General features: G+C 35.6%; 1 protein-coding gene across 1 annotated transcript; it reads right to left on the minus strand.

Moving 5' to 3' along the window:
- Window positions 1–777: 777 nt before the first annotated feature.
- LOC129791327 (vesicular glutamate transporter 1) lies at window positions 778–27,293 on the minus strand. Its single transcript, XM_055829444.1, has 7 exons — window positions 26,903–27,293; window positions 25,882–26,061; window positions 8,032–8,311; window positions 4,975–5,862; window positions 4,698–4,883; window positions 3,349–3,522; window positions 778–2,145 (listed from the first exon to the last, which is right to left on the minus strand). The coding sequence occupies exons 2-7, from the start codon at window positions 25,929–25,931 to the stop codon at window positions 1,975–1,977; spliced, it is 1,749 nt and encodes a 582-aa protein (XP_055685419.1). The 5' UTR covers window positions 25,932–26,061; window positions 26,903–27,293; the 3' UTR covers window positions 778–1,974.
- Between the last annotated feature and the right edge of the window lie 212 nt (window positions 27,294–27,505).

A 27,505-nucleotide genomic window follows, 5' to 3' on the forward strand; every position in this document is an offset into this window, starting at 1 on the left:
AAGCGTTTTAGTATTAAAAAATTTCTTTTAATAATAAAGAAAATGTGGTTTTCATGAGCTTAGTTTTAGTATATTTTGAAGTAAACAATTAAAAAAGAAAATTAAATGGCTAATTATGAATATTTTTTTTTGGAAATATTTTTTTATCATAAAGATAATTTTTTTTCAATTTTAAATAATTATTTATGAAGCTCAAAATTATTTGACCATCTCTTTATTACTTTTTAAAAAAGTTAAAGATAAATTGTTGAAAAGTCTTACTTTAAAAAATAAAAACAAAAATTTAAGACGGAAGAAAAATTTATTTAAAATTAAGAATAATTCGGATTGAATAGAACAAAATAACATATTCAAAAATAATTAAACTTATTGAAAAGTTTAATTAACTTAATTCGTATTAATTCAACTGTTAGATATTTTATTTTTCTTCCTTGAAAAAATATTTCTTTCAACCCATTTTTGCATTATTTTTGACATTATAAAAAATCATCAACTTCGGATTTAGTACACACTTTTTAGTATTAATTTTATTACCTATTATTTTTAATTAATTAAATTTACATTCGTCTTGTGTCTTGGTGCCTCTCAGTGTTAATGATGGCGTTTTTTTCAATATCTAAGACCTCTCTCTTGGTTTTTTTTATTAGTTTTATTATTGTCAACACAGCCTTTGAGAGTGAGAACACCTCAAATATTTATAACCTTAAATATTAGTACATGTTCTAAAATTCCTATAACCATTTTTTACTAGAAAATAATTAATTTAGAACACAATCATTTTTATTTTAATGAAAAACCGAAGAAGAATTTTCTTTTTTTTATGATAAATGATGTGTGCGCTTATGTGAGAACTAAACCTAACCACGCATTTTAGTACATTCTGTTATACATTATATATATATTACACTAAGCCCGACCGGATGTAAATTAAATGGAGAATGGGGGGAAGTTTAACTGTACAAAAGAATAAATTTATTTTGAATTAACAAATATTCAAACTAATGACTTATTAATCTCTTTACAATGTTCAAAATTGACTCTTTAGTTGTTAAATTTACATTTTACATTCTATTGAGAGTGCTTGAATTAACAAATGCGTAGATTTAGCAATTTGTATTATTTTTCTTTAGTATAGCTTTGACTCCAGCTAACATATTCTATGCTTTTATTTAATATTTTTTATTTAATTTTCATAACTACCCTCATTTCATTCATTTATGCTAAAAGTTATACATTTTTTTTTATCTAATAGAAATTGCATATTCAACATTTATTAATTTAATATGTAGGTATTTTTGTTTTTACAGATGTTGATTTATTTTTTTTAATATTAGATTTCTTTGTATATAATATTCCTTTGTTTTTGCAATGTAATTTATAATGTAATGTACTATCTAAGTAGATAATTGCTTAAGCAGGGTGCTTTCTCGTTATAATTCATTTTTTTTCTTCCATCTTTTATTAAGTTCTTATTAATGTCATTAACGCACGTTATAGATTTTTTTCTTCTTTTAAAATGTCTTCCTACAACCTCCCTCTATATATTTCTAAGATTTTTCATTTTTTTTTTGCTTTTATTGTACAGAATTGTAACACATTTAAAATATTCCATATAGTACAATTTTCTTTTGTTTCTCTGTCTCCTCGTCAATTGAGTCAAATATTGTCACACAGCAATGAGATCACAAAAATCTAATAATATATAATTTTTTATTTTCAATATAATATGCCTTTCATCTCTCAATATATAATTCTAATATGAATATTTCTCTCTTGGACTAATCTAGGTATTTAATGTAGTGTAACAGTTGGTGATTAAATGGGGGTGGGGAGGGTCAACATGTTGATAAAATACTACAAAAATTAAAAAAAATAAATAAATAAAAGATGAGGTTGATGAGTTATTAGATATGAATCGTAGAAATGGTTCAGTGTGGGTGAATGATGTGATTTTTCTTTGATTTGTGAATCTCTTCAATAAGTCCTCTCGTCGACGCCGCCGTGCAAGTAGGTATCCCTTGCCTCTGGTTGCACGGGTTCTTCTGCAATGGCGCTAGGGTAGGCAAAGGGATTACCTGCCACGTGCTCCACGGCGCCGTAGCTGACTGTCTTTGTTGTACTACTTATTTCCTGTGATGGATCATTCTGTGGATTCGAAAAGAATTTTTAAGAAGATTTTATAGAAAATATTTTCTTTAAGTGTTTAAATTGTTTCATTATTTTTTTTTTAAAGCTCTTTGAAACTGAAGACTACCTTTTTAGGGTTGAAAGTCAAATAATACTTAAGGGCACGAATTTAGCCCATTTTTAGGGTTAAATTTAATTTTTTTGGCTTGATTTTACTACTCTTTGTCCATTCTAGAATTGAATTAAATATTTTTTAAGGTGTTGTTTCTTAATCACTACCGTTTCGGGGTTAAAAAAATTTTTATGCTTGAATTTATTCGTTCTTAGGCTTGAAATAAGCATGTTTCAGATTGAATTTACTATTCTGCACAAGTTTAGTCCTTCTTAGGGTTAAATTAAACATTCTTTATGGTGCTATGCAGGAAAAGAATGTCAAGAAAAAATGATCATGACATTTTTTTGTCATTCTATCTCACTTCCACTAATGTATTTTCTTATCTTTCGTCTTTCTCTAACGCATGCTTCCGACATTTTCATCATTTCATGCCTTCTCGCTCGGACTTATGAATTTCGGATCTTTTGTCCTATTCATCGCCGAGCTGAACATTTTTTTTCCAACATTCTTTTCTGTGCACTCAGTGGAAAGAATGTTTTGATTTTTCACTTCACACATTTTCACATATTTGGCCGATAAATGACCATAATTTTTCGCTTTTCGCTGCTTTCCTGGCACTGAGAACACTTCAGCAAAGTCAATTTTTATTTTTCCATGGAAAAATATCCCCAAATACTAGGAAAATTGGACGAACATGTTGGACACACAAAAAATGTTATGCGCCATGAAAAAAATGTCGTGACGATGCGAGAAGAAAGAGAAAGACCAAAGATAGGAAAATACATTAGTGGGAGTGAGATAGAATGACAAAAAAATGTCATGATCATTTTTTCTTGACATGATTTTCCTGCATAGCACCATTAGGCTTCTGCTCTTCAATCTGAACCATTTTCAGACTAAAAATGAATTAATTTTGATTTCTTTGGCAAAATTACCCGAATATTTCAGAAGATAAGAATAATTTCATTCAGATAAACGCCCCTTGCCCTTTATGGCAAGGCGTCAGGATTTTACGCTTGGCATACAAAGGGTTAAAAGTTTTATATCTTTGTCTTGCAAAGCAATTCCATTAAAATTTAAAAAAAAAAGAAAATTAAACTACTCACAAAGGTAGTTTCCTTGGTCAATCCGGCAGTTGTTGGCGTCCAGACTTTCTTCTCCTCCACAACAGGCTCGGCCCATGGTTGTAATTCGCCCGAAGCAAAGATCCCGTAGAAGGTGATACCGATTAGATGCACCGTCGCTGCTATTGTGAACACCGTGGACCAACACTCTTTCGGCTACAAGAAATGAAAAAAGAATTTAAGTTAAGGAAAAAAACGTGGTATCCTTGTAGTCTGTGGATGTAGTGAAAAATGAATCCCTCCGTGAAATGAAAAAGTTCATTTATTTCCGCATCTCATGCTTAGTCGTGCGTGCTGAAATATGACGGAGGCAACCCTCTGTGCTGAATTTTCCAGCTACACCAAGGGGGTGTGAAGTGTCAAGATTGATAGCCATTGAATTTTTGCCCATTTTAGCGGAGTGTGGGAGTTAAAAGTGAGGCGAAGGCACAAAATATATCATTTTCCACTTAACTACGTAATTTGGGTGAATTCTCTCTCACAAAACAATCTCTCTCGCAATACGTTCCGGTGTGGGTTATTGTCTCTCTCTTTTTCTTCTTTGCACTTTCCCATGCATACGAGAGAAAAAATCATTAATGAATTGAGATGCGACTTTGTTATTAATGAAGCTCTTTGCGGAGATTACTGATGAGGTACTGCCGTGTATTGCTTTTGCATAATCATCGCAATAAGGTAGGTATGTGTTAGGTAACTCTCTGACTTTTAAAAGTTAAGTTTATGTCTTCGCAGTGACCTCAATAGCAAGAACTGAGGTCGCAACATAAACTTCATTCAATAAATTTTTAGCAATTCAGCAGTGTTTCGGTTAATTGATTTATATTGAGCATTAGATTTGAAGCTGACCATGTTCATGAATTTAATTTCAATTATTTTGCTTTAATATGTAGTTTTTTCTTAAAAATACTGTTGATCAGGGACGTAGCCAGAGAGGGAATTTCCCCTTTAAAGAAATTATAAGCTCAATATTTTAAACGACAAATATATAAAAGAATCGTTAAATATAAAAATGAAACATCAAACATTTGAAAAGAATCGTCAAACGTTAAAAAGGAAGCATCAAACGTTAAGACAAACGTTAAAATATATTAAAAAATGAATATTAAAGTTTGAAAAGAAACGTCCAACATTAAAAATTAATATCAAACGTTAAAAAAAGTTAAACGTTTGAAAAGAATTATTAAATCGTTTATTAATCCAATTTCCTCGTCATAAGAATTTAAAAAAAAATCTTTACACACTCTTGAATAATTCTGGCTACACCACTACTACTGTATATTGGGGTGAATAGGAATACTTTAAGAATTTCATTAAAAAAAAACTCCACAAACCTTATCTCTTGTAATGTAATCTATTGCTATGGGGCAAATCAGTCCAGCAATGGTTCCTATTCCATTCGATAGGCCCATTAGGATGCTAGCATAGCGGGGTGCAATGTCCAGATGATTGACATTGTAGCCCGAAATTGCAAATCCACTGCAAGCCACTCCGATGGTCAGAGCTGTGATAGCACCAGTCTAAAAAAAGAAAATTCAAAAATTCCCACAAAATTAAATAAAATTTCAAAAATTTTTGAATCAAACTGAAAAAAAAAGAGGAAAAACTCACGGCAGATTTGGCGTGTGCTACGACTAAGAAAAAGACACCCTCGAGCCCGAATCCGCCGCAGTTGAAGAGCTTCCGTACATTCGTTGTGGACAAGGTTCCGGATTTGCGCAAACGATCAGCTAGGATACCACCAAAGGGTACAATGATGGTCATAATGAGATGCGGAAGGGCGCCAAGCATCCCCGTTTCTTCGATGCGAAAGTTGAATGAGTGCTTGAGGTAGGCGCTCTGGTATAGCACCAACAGGTAGAAATTCCACGACCTGCAGAAGTTTGCCACAATGATTGCATACACGGGCATACTACGGAGAAATTCCATCCACGGCGTGGAACTTATGGTGGGCATTACGACACTCTGACCCGTCTCCCCCAGGCTCTTTTCGATGAATTTCAACTCTTGTATGGTGATGGCTGGATGCACACGAGGCTTCTCGAAGGCCAACCACAGCCACATTGTGTACCAAACCATCCCCATGACGCCGTAGAAGTAGAATGCCGCCTGCCAACTTATCCATCCCGTGAGGATACCGGACATTGGCATTCCTATCACAACCCCCGCGTAGGAGCCACTGAAGGCCATTGTGGCAAGACGGGAACGTTCCAGGGGTGGTGCCCAGAAGCGCCAGATACCGTGGCATGCGGGGTAGGTGACACCCTCGACGAGCCCCTGAAGCATACGGACGATTATGATGAAGCCAGGATGGAGCATTGTGGCGCCGGGTACGAGGAGATTGAGGAAGCTGCTACATGCAATGGCTGTGCCGAAGATTTGATTTGCTGGGAATTTCGATGCCAGGAATCCACCAGGCACTTGAGTTACGAGGTAGCCCCAGAAAAATGATGAATCTACGGCACTCTCAACGCCGACGGTCCAATTGAAGACGGACGCCTTGGGGCATCAGGAGCAAATAACAACAACAAAAATGCAAATGAGGGAGGAAATTCACTTCTTTTTACTTTTTCAGCTCATCCCACCCCCACATTCTGGCATTTAGAGAATTCCTCATATTTTCACGCTTCCACCGTAAAAGTCATTTTAAATGGGAATCATACAGGGAGTGTGTCGCTGAGCAGCACACAATATTTGCTAGGGGGACGCACAAAAGCATCTCCATTTCCCGTCAAACAAACCGGAAGTCATTCGACGATGACTGAATCTCAATAGATCCCCCCCACATATATTATCCCAAACCATATTTTATTTGATTCCAACGAGCAAGGAAAAAAAGGCGATGAAGGGAACACAAAGGACTGCACGTCTATACATATTAAAATTTACCGAAGGGCTCATCAATTGTCCGTGCGTATTGAGATATAAAAATCCTTCATACTTACATTGGCAGACTTTGGGAGAAAAGGAAGAAAACTGATATTAATTAAAAGAGCAATGTGGTGTGGGAGTGCAAGTTTTGGGGATATTCCTCGATGAGGTTTAAATAGATATTGCGGCTCTGATTTCATTCCGATCCACCCCTTTTGAGCGAAACTGTTGATGGTCCTTTGATGCGACACACCCCTAATTTGCATTCAAAAACTCTCCACGCTGCGAAACATTTTCATGATGTTCTGATTCAATGACTCCCCCACAGTGTTAAAATGAATCTATCTCACTCTACACTATTCTCTGTCTCGCTCTCTATATGTAGCAAGGATCGAGGCAAGGATATCTGCAGGAGGGCGTTCAAGTGAGTAAATTCAAAAAGTATAAGGATGGGAATGTTTAGCAGAAATCCAACGAAGAGAATGTTAAATTAAGGACATTTTTAAAATTCAGAAGTAGGAATAAAGGACAGGAATAGGGCAAAAGATTAGCTTGTACATTTTGTATTAAAAGAGCAAGAAAAGAATAATTTAGAACATTAGAAAAAAAAAACGTCAAACTAACAATTTTTTTAAATTAATTTTGAACCTTTTTTAAATTTTTTTTTAGTAAAAACGGAAAGGACCGAATATTCCGGTTAAAAAGCTTCCGAATTCTTTTACTAAAGGATTAAAAGAATTGAAAAAATTAACCGTGAAAGCAATTTAAGTGACTCAAAGACTTAGAATGAGCTCAATAATAAATTTATTATATACCTACATTTTTAAGGCTTGAATTTGATGAACATAAAAAATAATTTCTAGAGGTAAAAACCATTAAATTATCATAGATTCGAATTTTTAATTTTTTGTTAAATTTTCAAATGTTTAAAGACTTTTATCCTTCTTAATAAAATATTTAAATTTAAACCCCCTGTATTAAACCATGTATTGTATTTTTTAGGGCAAATTTCAAGGGGCTATCTCTGGCTGTGGTTAACCGATTCTCAATAGTCGACCAGTTTTGGAAAGGTAATTTTCTCACCTTTCTAAAATTGATAAATTTTTGAAAATCGGTTAACCCGTTATCTCTTAGCAGCCATTTTGGTATAGCTAGGTAAAATCTTTTTTTTTTCACGATTTCACAAATTTTGACATTGACCTCTTTCATCTCGGCCGCTAGTGCACCGATTTTAACAAATATACAGTCGTTGAAAAGATAATTTAATTCCCTGTCCAAATCTGGTAAATTTTTGAAATTCGCTCAAGCGGTTCGGTCGAGTGAATCATATTAAAAAAAATACAATTTTAAAATTTGTTTTAATTTTCGGGATAGTCGGGATGTATTTTAGAATCATTTTTGAATCCTTTTTTAAGCATCTTTTATCTATTCTCGGTTTCCCAAAAAATTCGTTTCGATATCTTCTTCCTATCCTAGTCGTTAAAGAGTTAAAAAATTGATTGCTACTCCTCACACTCTTCTTTCCAGCTTAACACGACCTATTGCAACATTTTTTCTTACACCGTAAAGAGCATTTTTATGCTCTCGTTTCACCGCTATAATGCTGCAATCATTTCTTATCCCACCCACCACCTAAACCACTCAATTGCCAATGATATGTTTCAATTATATGCTGCAAACTGTCGAAAGGGCGACGGTGACAAATGGTTGATTGGGGGGTGATGGTGAAAAGTCCCTTATCGTACCGTTGCACTCCCACATGGCGGCAGAATTTTTTTACGAGATATAAATCCTTACTTCTGACTTCAGCTTCGCCATTCCCATGTTGCAGCGCATTCCGAAGGATATGATGAAGCCCAGGCAGGTCATCAGGGCTATGGTGTAGCGGACAGTACTGAAGCAGGGACATTCCGCACGGACGTATTTGTCAATGTGCCGCAGGGGTGGACGCTCGTAGTCATCGTAGGACATTGGTGATTCGGGTACGTCTTCTGAGTAGCCCCGCATGGCTCCACCATCACCGCCGTCCATCTGCTCGTAGCCATGTTTTGGCATCTCGAAGTTCTCATAACGAGTACTGCAAATAAAATATGGGCAAAGATGAAATGCGACGCCTCTGCACTCATAAATATTTATCCAATTTCACAAATTGGATCTCAACAAATTGCACGGCGGGCAATAAATTCTTACATGACGCACCACTCTGAGATTTTATTGTGTTCCTATATAGAAGGAATCTCTTCCCTACAAAAGAGGAGTGAGTCCTTCCGTTTTTACCGAGAGAAAGAGAGAGATTTTTGCAAGAATTCTCTGCAAAATTAATTAACTTTCTTCCTCCACCCATGACTCCAACGAAGCCCACAATTTTGAGGCAAGAAGGAGAAAATTGAGTGAAATTGCCAAGAGACAAGATGAGAGACTTTCAAATGATGGAACAATTTCATGCAAATTGCTTACGAGATGTAATGAGAAATCCACTTAATGTCACAACCCAGAATCTGTTGACAAATGCACGAAAATCGTCTAACAATGAGAGAATTTTCTTCAAGAACGAGAAGAATTGTTCAAGAAAATTTTGGGGGTGCGTTAAGAGGGGTAGTTTTATTTAGAAATATTTAAAATTATTCTTTAAAAAAATAGTCTTAATGAATAGAAAAGTTTTGTTTTTCCATATTTTTCTTTAAAAGTTTATTTCTTAAACTTATCTTATGATCAAGAATATTCCAAAAATATATTTTTTTAATCGCAACATTCAGCAAAAATTATTGCACCAAATTTTTTTAAAAAATTATTGTAATAATTCAAGATCAAATAAATCATAAAGAAAACAAATTAATTTAAATGAATTTAATAAGGTCAACTTTCCGGTAATTTATCTTTCCGTAATTAAAGCATTTTAATTACCAATTTGTTCTAATACTGTTCTACAAGACCCTTCTGCGCAAATTATAAAACAAAAAATTTAACTTAAATTCCTTCCTGTCTCTTTAAAAGGAAAATCTCTCCATTGAGTCACGAATATTGTCAATTTTTCCTTGACTTTAATACACCGTCGTCGCTTCAACGTCGTCGCCAATGAATTAGTATGCTTTTAGTCAGCAATTTATCAATGACTCTATATCTCCATAATGATGAGTTTTACGTTGCAATCTCCCCCTTTTTTCCCAACACACACCACCCCCAACCCCTATTGTGTCTCATCAATACCCCGGCTCAGGAGTCGCACACAGGCGTATTATTATGAATTTTATACCAACTTCCCCCAATTTCATATTTTCCCCCGAGACTCGCACAAAAAAAACCGACACACTCAGCAAACGGACAGTAATTTATTTAGCATGATCATGCCTCTGTGCTGGGAGGAAAAATTCATTTCCCTTTGAGGGAAACCCAATGGAGTTTTGGACAACTTTCCAATTATGATCCGATTAAATGTTGATGACTCTCTGCTTTCGTGGCTCTTTTTGTATACAAAAAAAATACGCACCAGAGGACAAAAAACTGTGGTTTTAATTAAAGTTTCATGGAGTGCAAGAAAATAATGTTCCTTTTGCTGAAAGGATAAAGATTTGCAAGATATTGGCTGTAAGATATTCGCCTTAAGGAGGAAAAAGCCACAAGGAAATCCATGAATTTTCATTTAGTTCTGTGAATGGAGGATTTAATAGAGAAAATCTTCCCCTTCACAGAAGGGACTCTCCGTCTAAATCGCCATATAATAGTACGGAGGATCTTGTGGAAATCCCAACGATATTCATCTAAATTTCAATTCAACTGGATGAGATAGACGATGCGTCTTCTGCCCTAGAAGAGTCTTCTTTCACCAACTGATTTAGTTGAAGGGGAAATGGAAATAAATCTCTAAAAGTGTTTATTTTTCCTGCAAAATCCCTGAATATGTTATCCTTAAAGGGCAATGCTTCCTTGAGCATGTTGGCAGGTAATTTGGAGATGTGAAAAGTTAAAGCAGATTCAATGAATAAAATTCATCTTGAAGATCCTACTTTTTTGCAGAAACTAAACCAGTAAAAAGAATATTTAAAATTTTCCATTTAAATTTTTTTAACTTATGATTTCTTCAGTTACTTTTTAGTCCTTTGGTCAATATCCTTTCAATCAATAAATGAATTTTTAGATAAATTCAAAGAGGAAGAAATTTAAAGCACAATCGATTTACATTTTTAGGAAATTCCCAGCATCCTTTCCCTCGTGTCCTTGCAATTATCTATATGGGCTTCCTGGTTGCCCCATGGGACAAGCGGTATGTATGAGAGCGAGGAAAATAGGGCAGAAATCATCATTCATCCCGGGAGCGCAGCTGATGTCAATTTATGAATTCGAATGAACCACCTGTCGCCCGCAAAATCCACCCAGTCTGGCCATCCAGCAGAGGAGTGGTTGAGTGAGAAAATTGAGTTTGAAGGAGGAAATCAGGGAAGAGGAAAAAAACCCGCTCAACAGGTTGCCTCCCAAGACTGCGGAAATTCATACGTCCACAGGGAGTTGTGAAACACAAACCAATTGATGTGGGAAACAAGTGCATAATTTATTTAACAAGGTGTTTGAGGCTTCTCTCCCCTATATCCCAGGATAAAACCATTCGAGGGTTGCGCGCCTAAAGTGTTCGTTTTAATAATTTATTTATTCAATTTTCCAAATCACTTCATCTCACCGGCAATGAAAGTATATTGAAGTTACTTTTTTTCTACTTATAGTCAATTCCAAGTCAATTCATTCGAAGTTGAGAAAGCTCTTTAAACTTGTTTTTAAAGACATGATCACACCCATGTAGTCACACCTTCCCATTGCAAGTATAACGCTGCAATGATTGAGAAATTCAAATCATAAAGACGCAATATTCTCTCACGAAAGACGCTGATGGTGTCAAAAAAAGATTAGAAGACTTTATAAAGGCAATCAGTTGAAGCAATTTTAATTGCGAATATTTAAAACAATAAAATGTTGTGAAATTTTATTTAGATTCCCCTCATAAAGAGGAATTAGCAATGTCGCACAATTGCAATGCATGACGTATGTGAAAGACTCATAAATTATGGTTAATGACTTATGATAACTTCCAGGTTTTACGTCAATCTTATTGTTTACTTGCATACTAATTATTAAAATGAATTATTGATTACAAAGTACAGGGTGATTTGTTAGAGATTTTCTTTTTGAGAATTTCATCGTATTTTTTATGTTCTTATTAATTAAATTAAAATAAATTAATAAGGAAACTTTTAGAATATTAAAAGCTCTGGAGGAAAATTTAGATTTTTTAAACTCTCTGTTAATGAAAAATTAACTAACAAATACCAGAAAAAATCTCACAATCTGCCAAAATTTAAAAAAAAAAAGTTCAAAGAACAAATTTAAAGCATAATTTAATGTTCTATGATTTATCATCAGATCCCATCTAAGTTTTTATCTGAATTCCTAGAAGAAAGCTTGAAAAATATCCCGTATTGAAGAAAATCTTTTGAAATTTGATCAATCTGTCCAATGAAAGAAAAATAGGAAAATTGAAAACATTTCAAGGAATTCGCCTTTCATACCGGATCCCAAGAAAGGCTTCATAGTTTCTCAGCAGTGTGGGATATTTTTCCACAATCAATGGGATCTCATAAATAAAATTGTAGCAAGAAGTAGCTTTTAACGGTCCACTGAAGGATGGAATCCGTAGTAAAGATTTCCAAGAACGCAATGTAGTTACTTGCTGATGTGGCTTCTTTACGCCATGTGATTGACAACCCCGAGAATTCTCCTTTAGGGTTTGATAAATGTGTCTCCCACATAGTATGGGGGTGAGTGTTGTGAGATTTTAAAGGAGTACGCAGCACAAAAGGGGTTCCCTTTCACAGTAGTACCACCCCCGCCGTATGTAAGAAAGATGAAAGCAATTCAACAAATGTGTCACCCACCCCTCGTAAAGAATTGATATGGTTGCAATCACAACAATCTTTTACTTTCTTCCCCTAAATTCAGTGATATTTTTCAGGGTTGAAAATAATGTGATACGATTTTTACTGCCTTTGTACGGAAATGTTGTTTTTCAGCACAGAGCGAAACCCTTCGATTGGGGATCCCCTTTTAAAGTAAAAGGACTACGGTGGGACTTCTTTTTGTACATTGTGGTGGAATTTGAATTTGTTATATGAATGTGTGGTGTGTACCACCCTCCCGACGCTCCCGCCTATAAAACGTACGACGTACAAATCTCTTGCTTAGTCACATTTCACTTAAATTGTCTCCCACTTTATCCCTTAATCCGCTATATTATGTTCCAACATTAAATCCTCGAAAATCGTTCACAGTCTCACGGATTATTCTCACAAGTTCTCTCTTCCACACACAAACATCTTCGCACACCCTTCAGATGCTGTACGCTCCCGCCACTCAAGGAGGGTCCTCCCCAGGACAATATTCTCAAGGAGAATCCTGCCAATTCCACACAGATTGTTTCCCAACTCCCTCCACACACAACCCGCCTGAAATAAGACACGACGATGGTTTCATTGGGAAACCGAACAAATATTTTTAAGCAAAACTTCTCCTTATAGTGATGATTTTTCCTTCTGGCTCCCAGCTCTATTGATTTTTGCTTTATCTCCTCCATATATGTATTTTTTCTGGATGGAATGAGTGAGGAAAATAAAGGGGAAAATGGGAGAGATTGCTGGAAAATACAATACATGCTGAATTGATGCGTGGTTAATTTCACATCATGGACTCAATCACTTGGAAAGTGATACGATTATATTTCATGATTTTTTTCCCCTGGTGCTGATTCATTTACGCGCGAGATATCTCTCTCAATCTAGGAAGAAAATGCGATTAGAATTTTCATAGTCAGGGTTCTGTTAGCGTGTTTAGATTCATGATTATTTGTATTAAACTTTGCGAGGATTTTATGTTTTATTCTCAGAACATTTTCATGCCTAAAGAAGGCATAAATTCTATTTTTTTATTAAGATTAAAAAAAATAGTCTTTAAAAAATTTTCCAGAGATTTCAGAGCTTTTAGAACACAAGTTAACACGGAATTTTCCTTTAAGAAACCAAAAGAAATTTTCTAAGAAGTCAAAAAAATTTCAAGAACTCTTCTAAAGTATTTGAAATTCTTGTGAATCCCAAAAGAGAATAAATTCTTCATAAAGTTCTCACGGTATCCCATATCAGTCCAAAAAGCCTAAAGTAATCGAGTCTCATATGAATGCTATCATTAAAGTAATTTGTGTGCGGTAAATATAAAACAATATCATTACTCAAATCACTATGAAAGTCATATCAGGGGCCTAGATTGCGGGGACATGAGGCGTTTATGGAACGTGATATTGTGAACCCTTCTGATTATCCGGAGAAACCTCCTCCCTTCCTCCCGTTCCATCCATCCAAAGCATTGAATCAACCCCTCGACTGATGATTTTCCATCCATATTCAACAAATTTGCTGAATGAAATGTCTCTTCGCACCCTTCCACTGAAATATTATACAACGTCACGCTTTTGTCGTCGTCCATTAAATCCACAACACGTCGCTAATAATCAACCCCTAAATTGTGTACAAGAAGTACATTAACAGACAGAGAGCATTTATGGAATATCCGTGGGGTGGAACGAGGGCTTTCTACTGAGGTTGGAAATTTTTTTTATTTTCCTTCTTTTTGGTATGAGGAAGGTAAAAGGTAAAAGACCAAAAGAACACCTCAATGAACTGGATGGACTGTCTCTCTATCTATTTTTATTTTCTACATAATGAACCTTTAGGAAAAGTTAATATTGCAATTCTAAATTGAGAATTCGAAGAGGAGGAGGAATGGAAAAAAATTCAACAGAAGATATAAATAAAATTAATTTGATGAAATTGCTTTTTCCTCATCATCCCCCATTTGGGGTGGAATCATTCTTGGGGGTTGGGTGAAGACCGTTTAATTACATGTTTTATATGGGGTAAAAAAGTAAACATACAAACCCCGAGTGAACAGTGTGTACATATCTCTTGATCTCAAATCTATATTACATTTAAATACAAACAGAGAGGGTCACAAAACGGTGGTAAACTCGCAGAGATTGATGTTTGCCGTGGTAGCTCGCTACTCTCTGCAGTGAAACAATGTAACCACTCACTTATTCCACTTTTATTATATGCAAATAGAATTTTGATTCTAATGGATCTCATTGGATACAACTTTCCATGCTCCGTCGGCACTTTGTCTGCAACCCCGGAGAAGAGGAGAAATTGAATTAATCTAGATGAAATCTTATAAAATTCAATTAAATCCACCGACACACCCTGCCATTGTTGATGAAGAGAATGAAATTTTTCAAACACTCAACCGTTTGCATTTGTGGGATTTCGTGCGACCATTAAGTTGGGAAAATGAACTCCTCCCCAGAGGAGAAAAATCATTTTTATTGAATTAACAAATTTTGCAGCAACAGTATCTTGCACTCTTGAGTATTCTGCAAGAGTGTTCAGTGTACTGCCCACTCCCCCACACAAAGGAGCACCACTTTCCGCTGAGGAAACCTATTAAAGATTATTTCCTACCTCACTCTCTGCACCACATTTCGTCCCTACAGTGCGCATTTTGTCAGAAAGGACGAGAGAGTATCAAACAAATGGAAACCGATTGAACCGGAAATTCAATCAGCGAAATAAATCATATCAAAATTGTATCCGCATATTCTGACTTTCCAAATATACTATATATAAGATCCACTTACTCGTCAAATTATATTTCGAATGGGTTGAAGGGGGATACACAGAGCTATATGATGTATGAGAGAGAGAGCTCCAAAATAGAATTCATCTGCCGGAAAATTTCCCAATGGGGATTCCATTGAAGGATTATAAGGATATTTTCCTGTGAGAGAATATGCAATGAATGCTAAATTTTTCTCTATTCTGAATGAATGATTTTTTATAAGTTGAAAGTTACAAAATTTAGCAAAGGAAGGAATGCTGAAAAAAATTAAGAAAATTAAAATAAAGAAATTCAGAGAAAAATTCAATAATTTAAGAAATAACTTTAAGCTCAATTTGAGCTTTTATTTAGCAGCAAAATCTCATCTACAGTTCAAATAAAACTCAACGCAAAACTAATGCAATAATTCATCATAAAGATCATTCTGATGTAATTATTCCTTGCAAGTCTTTCATCTTAAAGGTATCGGTATGAAGAAATCAATTGGCATGTGTTTGAATTCCCATTTCTTCGTGACATTCCTCGAGAGTCACGCTTTACAACGCACCCAGGGCGCCAAAAACTCATTTCTAAAGCTCTCTCCTTCTCTCTCTGGGTAAGATCTCTTAGTACTTTACGCAAATATCCAAAATTGTCGAATCGTCACGTTTTTTCCGAGCTCCAATGTGTTTTCTTATTTGCACTGAGATAATAAAGAAAATGTCTTTCATATACGACTCCACAATTTCGTCGTGATTTCTGCACAACACCCCCTTCGTATTACGTGTTGGAATAATTCGAAAAATTTCCCTTAGGAATGGGTATTAATGTCTGGGCGATGGACGACGTGGGGAAATCAATAAATTTATGAATTAATAGCACAATAATATCTCCGTAGAGTCATAGCATTGTCTTCGCCCATTCATATGGAAATTCATCTCTTTGGCGCCCATCTAAAAGTCTCTTAATGTGAGATTCGGTTTTTTAAGGGGGTGGGGAGATGTGGAGGAACTTCCGCAATAAATGCCAAGAACGACAAGTCGAACAAATATTTGATCACAGCAATATGATGCATAGCGATTTACTCCCATCCTCCCTCCTCTTAAAGTTTCTCCGCAGTGGTGGTGTGGAGTTCACAAAGCATGAGGGTGGTTCATATTGAGTTCTATGTTGAGCATCACAGGATCAGGAGGTCCTTCGGGATGTGATGGATTCACCCAATGCCTGACTAAATCAATAGCCAAAGGCAAAAAAACGTAATCATTCAATATCACTATCAACCACTCATCAACCCTTAGGTTCTTATAGATATACAATCTCCCCTCTTTCATCCACACTTTGTATAAATTTCCTGAAAGTTTCCCTCTTGATTTCCCGAAAAAAATTACATTTAAAATTCTTCTCGAGTATTTTAATGATCTGAGGCGTGATGGTTTGAAATATTCTTTTTTTTTTCTCTCAATTTGTGTGCTTAAGAAGATAGCGTAAGATGAAACGCCCCCGCTTGGATGGAATGCAATCAACAGCCCGATAATGGGTCACGATTAAATAAATTCAATTCCTCACAATTCACTTTGAGTTTCTCCACCAAGTGGGAAATTAAATTAGAGGGTATATAAGGAAATTTTCCTATAAACATCTTTGACTGTAATTGAAATGAATGCAATGAAAAGGGATGAAGATGCGGGGGGAAGGGGTGGTTTCATACGAATGTGAATCCCAAAGTTAAGAATTCGACTTACACCGAGATAAATCAGAGAAGAAAAGAAAGATTACCCAATGAAAGAGCTTTATGGGTGGCTAGAAATACTAGAAGTGTTAGAAATTATTGGATAAAACTCTTTTAGTTGAAATTGTAAGGCATGATTAATTTAAAAGAAATGTCTGAAACATCTGTTAAAGCACTATGGAAAAATCTGATTTTTTCTTGGAATGATTTATTTTCAATGAATACTACTTTGGGGATTTTTGTAAAAAAAAAAATTGGTTAAACCTAATGGTGACGCAAATTTACCTTATTGTGACGCAGAAATTAACTAATAGTGACTCAATTGCCCTTATCGTGACTCAGCTTTTACCTTATTTAGACTCAGCTTTTGCCTTATGTAGACTCAATTTTTAAATAATGTAGACTCAGCCTTTACCTTATGGTGATTCAATTTTTAACTTTTCTGTAGTACAAAATACCTAATGTAGCCACGAATTTTAACTTAAGACGACGTTAAAAAATATAAGACAGCGAATATTTAAAATGAATAGAATCTTTTTAGTGGAATATTAATCTATCAGAGAAAGTCTTCAGAAAATCTATCAGAATTTTTTTTTAAATTTACATTAAATTCAAGAGAAAATGGCAGAAGATTCATTACTCTCATTCCTACCAATAAATTTTTCAAAAATTTAATTTAAAGAAAAAAAACTTTAGTAATTTTCCTCTATAACTATTTCCATCAGTGCACAAAACAACGATGAAAAATTAAACGGAAAATGCGATTTTTCTGTACCTTAAAGCATCAAAAATAATACTCTTGGGGATTTGCTAAAGACACCCACCCTTCTCTTAAGGGAATCTTCTCACAGCATAAAATGGGAATTGATGAATCTTGATGTGTTGCCATGAATGGTCACTTAAGGTGGATATTGTGTGTGCCTTTTCCTTGTGGCTTCTTCTCTTCTTTTAGCTGTGATTCTTTTTTTCCTCCTTTCCCGGCGGATATTGCGTCATTTTTTAAACGTTCATCACTTTGAGTAGAGCTCTCTGCTGTGATTTCCCTTAGGGATTGTGCGGGATGCTTCTCAATGGCAAAATCCCCATTTCATCAGTGTGGTAGCGTTCAATAGAGGCATCAGCGACATTACACTTCACTGCACTCGATACGCATGTGGCTTTATGTTTTCCTCCCGACAAAACACCCGCATAGCACATTCCCGACGTTCCTGGTGCGAGAAGAGTGTGAAGGGCGACGTCTCGTAAATGTGGAAAATGCAGAGCAGTGGAAAAGGCAAAAAGTGTGTCATCAGATGCGAGATTACTAAGCGATAGTGACATTGATTAGCAAAGTTACTAATGGCACCAGCCATAAATCATCCGTAGAAAATGATGGAATCCAAATTCAATTATCCCCATCGCGACTCTCTTTTTCTCCAAATTCTAATTATGAATTCCCATTAATCGTCTCAGGAAGAGTAGTACTCAACACTACATTATGTTCGTGTTAATGAGATGGGACAAAGGGAGGGTGTATGGAGGGGATGATTTCTTCAATTCAATTTAGATTAACATCTCAGGGGATGTTCCTGAAAATCTCCAGAAAATATACAGAGAAAGGCGATAATCATGAATGATTATTGAACTGTTTACTGAAATTTAGTATTAATGGTCAGTTCAATGTTTTTCATCCATTTCTAAAAGGAAAATGATTTTCTTTGAATGTGTCACATTAATTCATTCGATTGAGAATTTTAATGAATTTTTAAGAAAAAATCAAAATGATCAAAATGATTTTTTTCTTAGTGGAAAATCCAGAAAATCTTTCATTTTATGCACCGCACATTATATATCTCATAATCTCCATTGAAACCTACTCTCCATTCCACCCCTAAATCCCCCTGTTTGGTACAAAATAGAAACTCAAGCGGGATGGGGGCTTTATGAAGTCGACTCAATAGAAAATAGCTTTTCATATTTTCCATCTCCCATTGTACACGGAGAGCTCCGGGGATTGAGAATCTGTGAGTGTGCCTTGCATTAGTTGTGTGTGAGAACCCTTCACAAGGAGAGAAGGATGGAATTTTCAGATAGCTCCTGCCCGGTGTATCGAAACCGACTTAGTTGCTATGGTGCTTCACACTTGACAATCCCATCCTGTTTCCGTGTGTTATTGCTCCCCAAAATGATCTTTTCACGAGATTTGTATCACAACATGGGCATCCTTATTAGTTAGTCCTCATCCCCTGACCCTTTTAGGTACACGTCAAACCCGAAAAAAATCGGCTGAGGAGACTGTTTAGCAGTTTAGCTGTTTTCTAAGGGAGATAATGGGGTGAAGATTTAACTTGCTTTCATCCCCTGAATTGTCTTTTCATCCTCTTGTCGAGTATCTAATGAATTTTATCTTCCGTAACATCTAAAATGCATCTTTCACAACCCCTTTTGCCGAGGGATTTTATTCAATGTGGAAAAGGCGGATCGTTCTACCCTTGCCGGGATTCCATCTAATCTGGATAATTGATAACATTAATTAGCATAAATAAATGGTTTGAGTTTCTTTTATGAGTTTTTCACGATTTTCCTTAAATTGACTTCAAATATTCTTCCAATATTGCACCCCTACCCATTGCCAGCATCATCCCCCTCTGGCAAAAGTTTCTCTAATTTAATTGTTTGCTAAATGCTGTAGATGGAATTTCAAGGTATACGTCGTCGTGCCATCATGGAAAGTTCATTCTCCTGCAATTGATTTGCAGGGAAAAATGAATTTATCGATTTTATCTCTCTCTCCGTACATTCTTTGCCTATATATCGACTAATTGTGATAAATGGCACTCACGTATAGACATAATTTGCCGGGTTGCTCCCGGAGAGGTCATCCACCGCGCCCACAAGTACAAAAGAACGAGAAAAAAAAACTTTCATCAAACACCCTTCTTATCACAAAGGAAGTGTTGAGATTTTTCCTTACCGGGAAAAGCTCCCCGGGAAGACAATGATTTTTCATTAGAAGGAAAAGAGAGATTTTTCAATAAGAAAAGACATTTCAAGAAGCCCGACTGAAGTGGCGTTGTGCATTCAAATCACGTTCTTAAGTTTCACATAAGTGCGACAATTTTTCAAAAGGAACACCATAAAAGAAATCTCAGCGTCCTCCCGCACCCACATTCAACTGGTTTTGGTGCGTTTCGAATTACAAGAACAAGGGAGAATTGGAAAAATGAGATTACAATCAATGCTGGAGATTCTTTTTCTAAGGAGAAGCTGAAGTATTTGATAAATATTGAAATAAAATCTTCGGGATATTGGGCAATTTGATTATTTGCAAATGCCATTGCGGGAAAATATAATCTTGTCAATTTTATTTATTCCTAATCTTCTTATTTCATTGCGGCTAGACAAATCTAATTGTAATAAAGGAATTTTTTGAAAGGAAAATTTCAAAGGGTGTAGGAGAAAATTTAAGAAAAGTTTTAAAAGGATTTTCTATTTTCTTTCGTAGAAAATTTTCATTGAGAAAATAAAAATATCAAAAACTATTTTTATTAAAGTTCTAATGTTCAAGAACTTAATTATTTAGGTCTTATAAATTTTCCTACAAAGAATAGGAAAATTTAAAGAAAAACTTCCGTAATTTAACAATAAGAAAATTAAAGTAAAACTTTATCATTCAATCCGTTAGATTCAATCAAAAACCTTTCATGTCTGCGGTGTTATCGATACGTGTACTCCAACAACACCCACCAAAAAGGAAAAGGGATTACCAGTGTTAAATATTTGTGTGCTATGCGATAGCTTTATAAGTAACTCCTGGCGGCGACGTACATTCCTCGGGAAATTCTCCACCACCCCCGCCTTGTGTGCCATTCGATATGGGTTGAAAAGCCCAAACCACACAATTCGTCACACATTTTACACGCTGTGCTGCCTCTAAAAACCAAGTTGCGGGGAACCCTGTCATCCCCATTGTCTACCCAAACCCCGGCAGTGCGCCATTGAAGCATTTTAATCACATTAATGGCTTGCTGACAATACCCCCGGGCGCGCAAGGGGGTTTGAGTAGCAACCCCCTGGAGGGAAAGACAGCCCTTTTTTCAAGCTGTGAGTGTGGAAAATGTATCGGAGTTTTCTTTTGTACACCACCATCCCGAGATGGGCCCATGAAACTTTCTGCTTCTCTATATCATGTTGATTTAATTACACTTCCTTTTTTCCTCAAATTTCCACACGAATCTCCCACTTTTCATTGCTCAATTTTCAGTTTTTATGTATACTGTATAAATATATAGCAATACAATAAATCCTCAGCGATGGATTTGCCAAGTCCCAACGGAAAACTTCCCCAGAGAACACAATCGGATTATTACTCATCATTTGCCTCAGATTTACTACGTACAAGAAGTGGATGGGGGAAGCACCCTGTCAACAAATATGATTTCCCCCCTAATATGTTTTGTTGTTATCATGAAAATAGAAGAAAAAGAACGTTCTCAGCAATTGCGAGAGGAGGACACTTTTAGAGGGATGTGACGGAGCGTCAGTTTAAATTTCATTTCCTCTTTCTCTGTTCAGTGGTAATGATGTGAAAATCCCGTGGAAAGTCTTAATGGACCTCACAAGAAAGGAAGCGAAAAAAGGAAGAGACTTGCGGATGTTGCAAAAAAAAAGTCTTCTGATGGAAAATGTCATGAGAGGCTCTTTTTTTTAATGAAGGACAAAGAGAATTAAAAGAGCTGACGTTGGTCTACATTTTTTTCGCGGGGTCTATTTAAGGACTGTGGGCTGTGTGAGTTTATACCAATAATAGACAATGGACCTTGATATCCTTCAGAATTTCTTGAATTTTAAAAGAAAAACTCTTTTTTTTAAGATTTTTTTAATTAATGAAAAATAATATAAAATCAGCTTAATTTATCTGGACTAATTCTCAATATTTAAATGAATCAGAATAAATAAAATTGAGGCTCAAAATTTATTTAGCCCCATGTTGCTTAATATTTTATTGAACTTAAAAAGCTCAGAAAGCTCATTAAAACGTCTTTTTAATAGGATATACATAGCTAAATGATCGGATAGAACAGGAAAAAGTTAGCTGAAAATATCCATTAAAATTATGGCTAGAACTTCATTTTTTCCTCTAAAGTGTCTAAAATAATTTTACTAAAAAAAATTTTTTTTTCATGTTTATATTATGTTTTAAAATTTTCTTCAAGAAATATTAAATCTTTTAAATTCTTAATGTTTATTGGAATATACAATCCTTCCTCTAATCCCAAACAAATAGCTAGAAATTTCCTCATGCCTAGAATTTTCTTTTTGCATTGAGTTTCCAAGATTATTTATAAAAAATTTAAAAGAAATAAATAAATTTTTAAACAAACACCTTAATAAAGTTTTTGATTTATCTTCTTTTTAAATTCTTAATTTTCTTTAACAACTATATTGTCTAAAAATTTTTGATAAAATCTTTTTTTCTTTGATTTCAAAAAATTTTTATCAATACGAATATACATACTTTGCAAAAAAATATATGTTTATACATATATAACTTCTGCCCTCAAAATTTTAGGACTTTGCCCTAAATTGAAAAGAAGCAAACATAAACCAACTTTCATGACAAAAACAGAATCATAAAATATTTTATTCATTTTTCTTTGCCCTGTTTTGTCCCCGCAACAAACATCGTGGAAGATTTCTAGGTCATTCTGTGAGGGAAGAAAGATATTTTGGGTGAAACTTTCCCTTTCATTGCCCTCTAAATATCCCACATTAACTGACCATAAGATTGTAATGTTTTCCCCGGCTTTTCCAGAGAGTCTGCAACACTTGTCCACTTTTTGGGTACACTCAAATTGATTGTGCAGCACTTTTGCAAATTAAAAGTCACCACTGCAATGCAAAGAAACAATGTGTGGTGGTCGCAAATTGTGACGCAGCGTGAACGAATTCAAATGGCATTTTTGCCAATTCAACACTTTGCATGCCACCCGCACCCCCATCCCCGATCGTTTTCCATTAGACGGTATTAACGGAGAATCCAACGTATTCAATCCATTTAAATGGTTCTCCCGGGCTGAATAATTTGTCGCTCCTTCCTCCGTATGCAGGGGATGAATTTGAGGGAGAATGGTGTGTGTGTGGGGGTGGTGAAAGGGGTGGTACACAAATGGATGAAACAATTATTCTCCAGAATCAGCAAAACATAATGTATTCATTATTCTAGTGAGATGGTTGTGCATTTACGAAACACAAAAAGGGTGATGCCAACCACCCCCACTCGCAAGCGGGATTTTAAATTTCACATCGTGTTAATTTGAATTATTGCTGATATGCTGTGGCCAGTGCGGAGGATGATGCGGCACATTTTAGGACTTATAGAAAGACGAAGAAAAGCCACAAAAAGATGCGGAAAATTGTGGGGAAATTGTAAATAAAATTGTGGCGAAATGTCCGCATTAGTTGTGGGGGCAAGTAAGAAGTCAACGCGCGTTTTTTTCTTCCTCAACTTTGGATGGCAATTCGACGCCAGCGAGACGCACACGTCTAGTCAGTTTGTCTGGCGGCTGGCTTTTACTGATTTCGTGGAGGGTTGCTACCCCTTGTCTAAATGGAGATATCGTGGCGCCAGTCGAGATGATAGATGGTCCTTTTCCCACTTCACTTTCTCAGCACACAAACACTCAATCGGCATGAAAGTCAATCTCACTACTTTTTCCTTCCGCACACCAACATCTTGTCCCCTTGGCCTATTTTCCCTCCCCTTAAGCTACAGTTCCCGCGCGCGCGACAGCCCTTTAAAGCACTCTGTTGCGGCCTAGTTTTTCCTCCCTCAAATACTTCATTGTAGTTTGGAAAACTTTCAGTTCTTCTCCCAAACAAAAAAGTGCCCAATCATTTAGGTCAGAGAACGAAGGAATTTTATTCATGATATGCCGCCTGGCAACACCATCATCCAGCAACCCCTCATGCACCCTCAACCCACTCCTCAGAGTACTCAATGAGTGGCTCGTTGGCAGATCAATTTTCTCATCAAAAGGCAATGCACAATGGAGGCAAATCGATTTCGCTTCCCTCCCAACGCATCTCTGTGGTTTTCTCCCTTCTCCCCCCTCCCCTATCCTTGTAGTCATCCTTTTTCCCATTTTCATGGCGCTTAAATACTCCACGCGCGGAGTGTGGGTGCGTGTGAGTGAAGTGCATGAATAAAAATTCAAGCAACGTGTAAATGAGTCCTGAGGAAAACTCCAGAGAGTACAAAAGAGGGAAAGGAGGCACAGACAACATCTGGATGCTCAGCACGTTCCTTGAAGCGCGTCACGATAATGTCTTCACGATGTGGTCGCATATTTTCATGAACTCTGACCTCGAATATTCACCGCGAGACATTGAGCCGCATGTAATTGCTGAGAGACAATATTTTGCAGAAAAATTGAGGAACAAAACGTTCAAAAGGAGGAATTTTGCTTTAGATTGATTTTGGATATCATTTTAAGTTCTTTCTTTAGTAATTTCTTCACGAATTTCATTAAAAGTTTATTTTTTTTACAAACTTTTTGGACCTTAAAAAAATTAATAAATAATGATATCCATAAATTAAATGATTTTAGAACAATCTTAATTTCCTCAAGGATCCTTCTAGAGTTCGCGAGGTTCTCACTGAATTTTTAAATATATATATTTTTTAGGTCTATTTTTTGTAAAATTCTTTAAAATAAGCCTCAAACTATAACTTTAGGTTTCTGAGTTTTCAAGTCTACTATCTCGCTCATTAAGAAAAGATTTGAATAATAAAAATACAAAACTTTTAAGAAATGTGATTATATTCATCCTATTTTATCATGATTGAAAAACATTTTTTTTTAATTTTTTAAGAATCTTTAAAGATATTAGTATACGAAATATTTTTTAAAGTCTTCAATTTTTTTTATTTTTAAGAATTTAATAGACGAATTAAATTGATTTTTTTTCAAAAGAATTTTAAAAGATTTTAAATTAATTAGATATACGGAATAAAAAAAATCAGGGGTTAAAATCAAAATATTTTCAAGGCTTGAAATTTGTGAAAATATTTAAAGGATTTACAGAGAAAATATTTAAAGAATTTGAAGACAAAAAATTATAAAATAATTAAAGAATTTGGTACGAAAATCAGTGATTTTTTTAAAATAAATTTTCTAGATTTAAGGAATTTAAGGATTTAATGATTTAGCCCACATCTTTGCTTTAAATGCATAAAAATTCATATGCATAGCATACAACCCATTTTAATGCTAAACTACCTAGAAAATGCTACCATATAGAACATCTAATGGAACGTCACATTCAATATTCTCGTTAATTGAATACCTGCTTCTGAAGAAGTCTCCTCAATTCAATTGACGGTTGTCATGTGCGCGTAAAAAATCTCGTTATCCCTTCATCCCCCGCACACGAGGATTTTCCCAAGTTGGGAAGAGGATGAACGATAGAGAGAGAGAGAGTGAGTGGACAGAAGGGGGAATATGGATGTACTTTCATGTGGTGTTCAACATCAATTTCTTCCGTAATTTATCAATAAACATCCACAAAGATTGCTCACGAGCTTTTCCCTCGGGTGTGCTCTCACATGAGGTTGTTACCACCACCACCACCCTCGAAGGAGATCACCGAGTCAATTGACATCTAAATGCCGGAATATGGGATTCCTCGCAGAAGGTGAGGATGTTGAGCGCACGCAGGAATGCCGACGTGAAGGAATGAGGGTCGTCGTAACCATCTATCGTATAAGTGTGTACAAATAGGAGCGTCGGAAGCACAACACTTAATGCCAACGCTGTTGGATCTAATTCGATCCCCAGGGAGCAATTTATGGTAAATACCCCGCAACGCAGGGAGACAACGCATTTTTCCCCGTCAATGGCAATTTTACTCAAAAATTTTCTCTCAAAAAATTATTTTTCACCTCCCTCAAAAGCAAATTCTGCGTATTTTATACAGAGAAAAGAGGAAAAAGGACATATTCGACGTATTCATTCACATGCTTTAGTAGAGCAACTTCAAAACGCAAATCTTGCAATTCTCCCTCGCAAATCCTCTTTGGAGGGTATTTAAATGTGCACCGACAAATTCTCTTGATGATACCGTATAGAGAGGCACAGCATCATCATCAAATGCGGATTATGCGAATTTATGTCCTTTGAAGCCCTTTATCGCCGGAGTACAGATTCAACGCCCACGCATAGAAAGAGAGAGAATTTAATTGGAAAACTCACCCGCCAAAAGCTCCCGTGGCACGATCCTTCAGATTTGAAAATCCCTGCATCTCCTGGCTGTTAGTCCAACTGCAATGTTTTCAGGAAGAGCCTAATATTGAGTATTGGCTTCACGATGATTTCCAGGTTATGTCCAAATTTTATTTATCCATTTTTTATTTCGGAGAGTTTTTTTTTACACTGTTGGGGCGAGAGTTTAAGGAAAGAAATTTATTGGTTAGATCAGTTAAAAAAGAACTTATTTTAATAAAGGAGTTAATACAATTAAAGAAATTCGGATTGGCAAAAAATCGAGATTTTTTGTTACCTCTTTGGGCTTTGTGGAGGTCGAAATGATATCCGGCCTTGACATTTAATTAATAATTAGTATTAAAAAGAAATAGAAGAAGAAGTTACCTACTTTACTTATTTCTCTTATTCTTCTATTTTTTTTAACTTAATGATATTTTTAAATATAATAGTCTTAATTTTTTTTTAATTTAACGAAAGAAATAGTTCTAAAAGCATTACAAAAATGTTGATTGCTTAAACAAATTTCGTCAAGTATAATTTATGGGAATTGAATTGTATAAATCAGATCTATCTTTATTATTTACTGATTTTTTTTTTAATTTTGAAAACTAAATAAAAAAAATAAATATTTTTGGCTCAACAATAATTCTTAGCTGATAAACTTTGCACGAAAAAATTATTTTTCTTAAAATGATTAGAAAAAGCGAATAACGATTTTAGGTTAATTTGTTTTTTTAATTTTGCTATATTAATTTTACTCTTTCTCAGGCCTTTAGATTTCTAGATGAAATGGTATGAAAAATGTTCAAAAAAGTACGTTAATAAGAATTTAAAATTACATCCTTAAAAAAGTAAAGTTCAAAGAAAAAAGATCTCTTAAAATGACTTTTTCTCACTAAATTAAATCTTTTCACCCCACTTACCATTTTTTTCAATTTTCAAATTTTTGTCTTGAATCTTAAAAATTTCTAAAATACTTTTATTTTTATTTTAGAATTAACAAACTTACGTGTGGAGTTGTGAAATAAATCCAGGTGCTCCCTTCTTTTACTTATTGTAGTACCTTTTAGTTAATAATCAATTCCTGTATGTGGCACATTAGATGGCGCGCTAGGTGATCTAGGGTGGGCAAAAATTGGATTTTTTTTGGAAAACTAAAACTATTTAAAAAACAAAAACACTTCACTTGGTGCCACGGTGCTTTGTGGGGTTAAAAATTAAAAATAAAATAAAGAGTGTGTGAGTAAAATATTCCAAAAAATTTACAATAAGCACTGAACTGAGTAACACCACACACTAGACAGGCAGACAGAGATTCCTTGCTCCAAGCTCTGTGCTCTGTCTGTGTCCAGGAATTGGGAGCACGGTTCGTCACAGTTAGCAGTTGACTGGGATCTGACGGCGTTGCCTCTCTTTTGCACTTCCTTGCCGAACTCTCGCCCACGTAGCTGTCGCCATCGTCTTGTCCTTTTCCCTCCACCGCGGCGCCGACGCACTGCCACGCGCCTCTGCATCCTTGCCAGGGGCTGGCACTCAGGCGGCATCCAATGGCGTCAAGAGGAGGAGCCTCAGTGAGCGGCGGAAGTGTTCTCCCTGCGCTGGGGGTTGAGGG

This window comes from Lutzomyia longipalpis, chromosome 2 (assembly GCF_024334085.1).
Source record: "Lutzomyia longipalpis isolate SR_M1_2022 chromosome 2, ASM2433408v1".
In the NCBI taxonomy this organism is placed as follows: domain Eukaryota; kingdom Metazoa; phylum Arthropoda; class Insecta; order Diptera; family Psychodidae; genus Lutzomyia; species Lutzomyia longipalpis.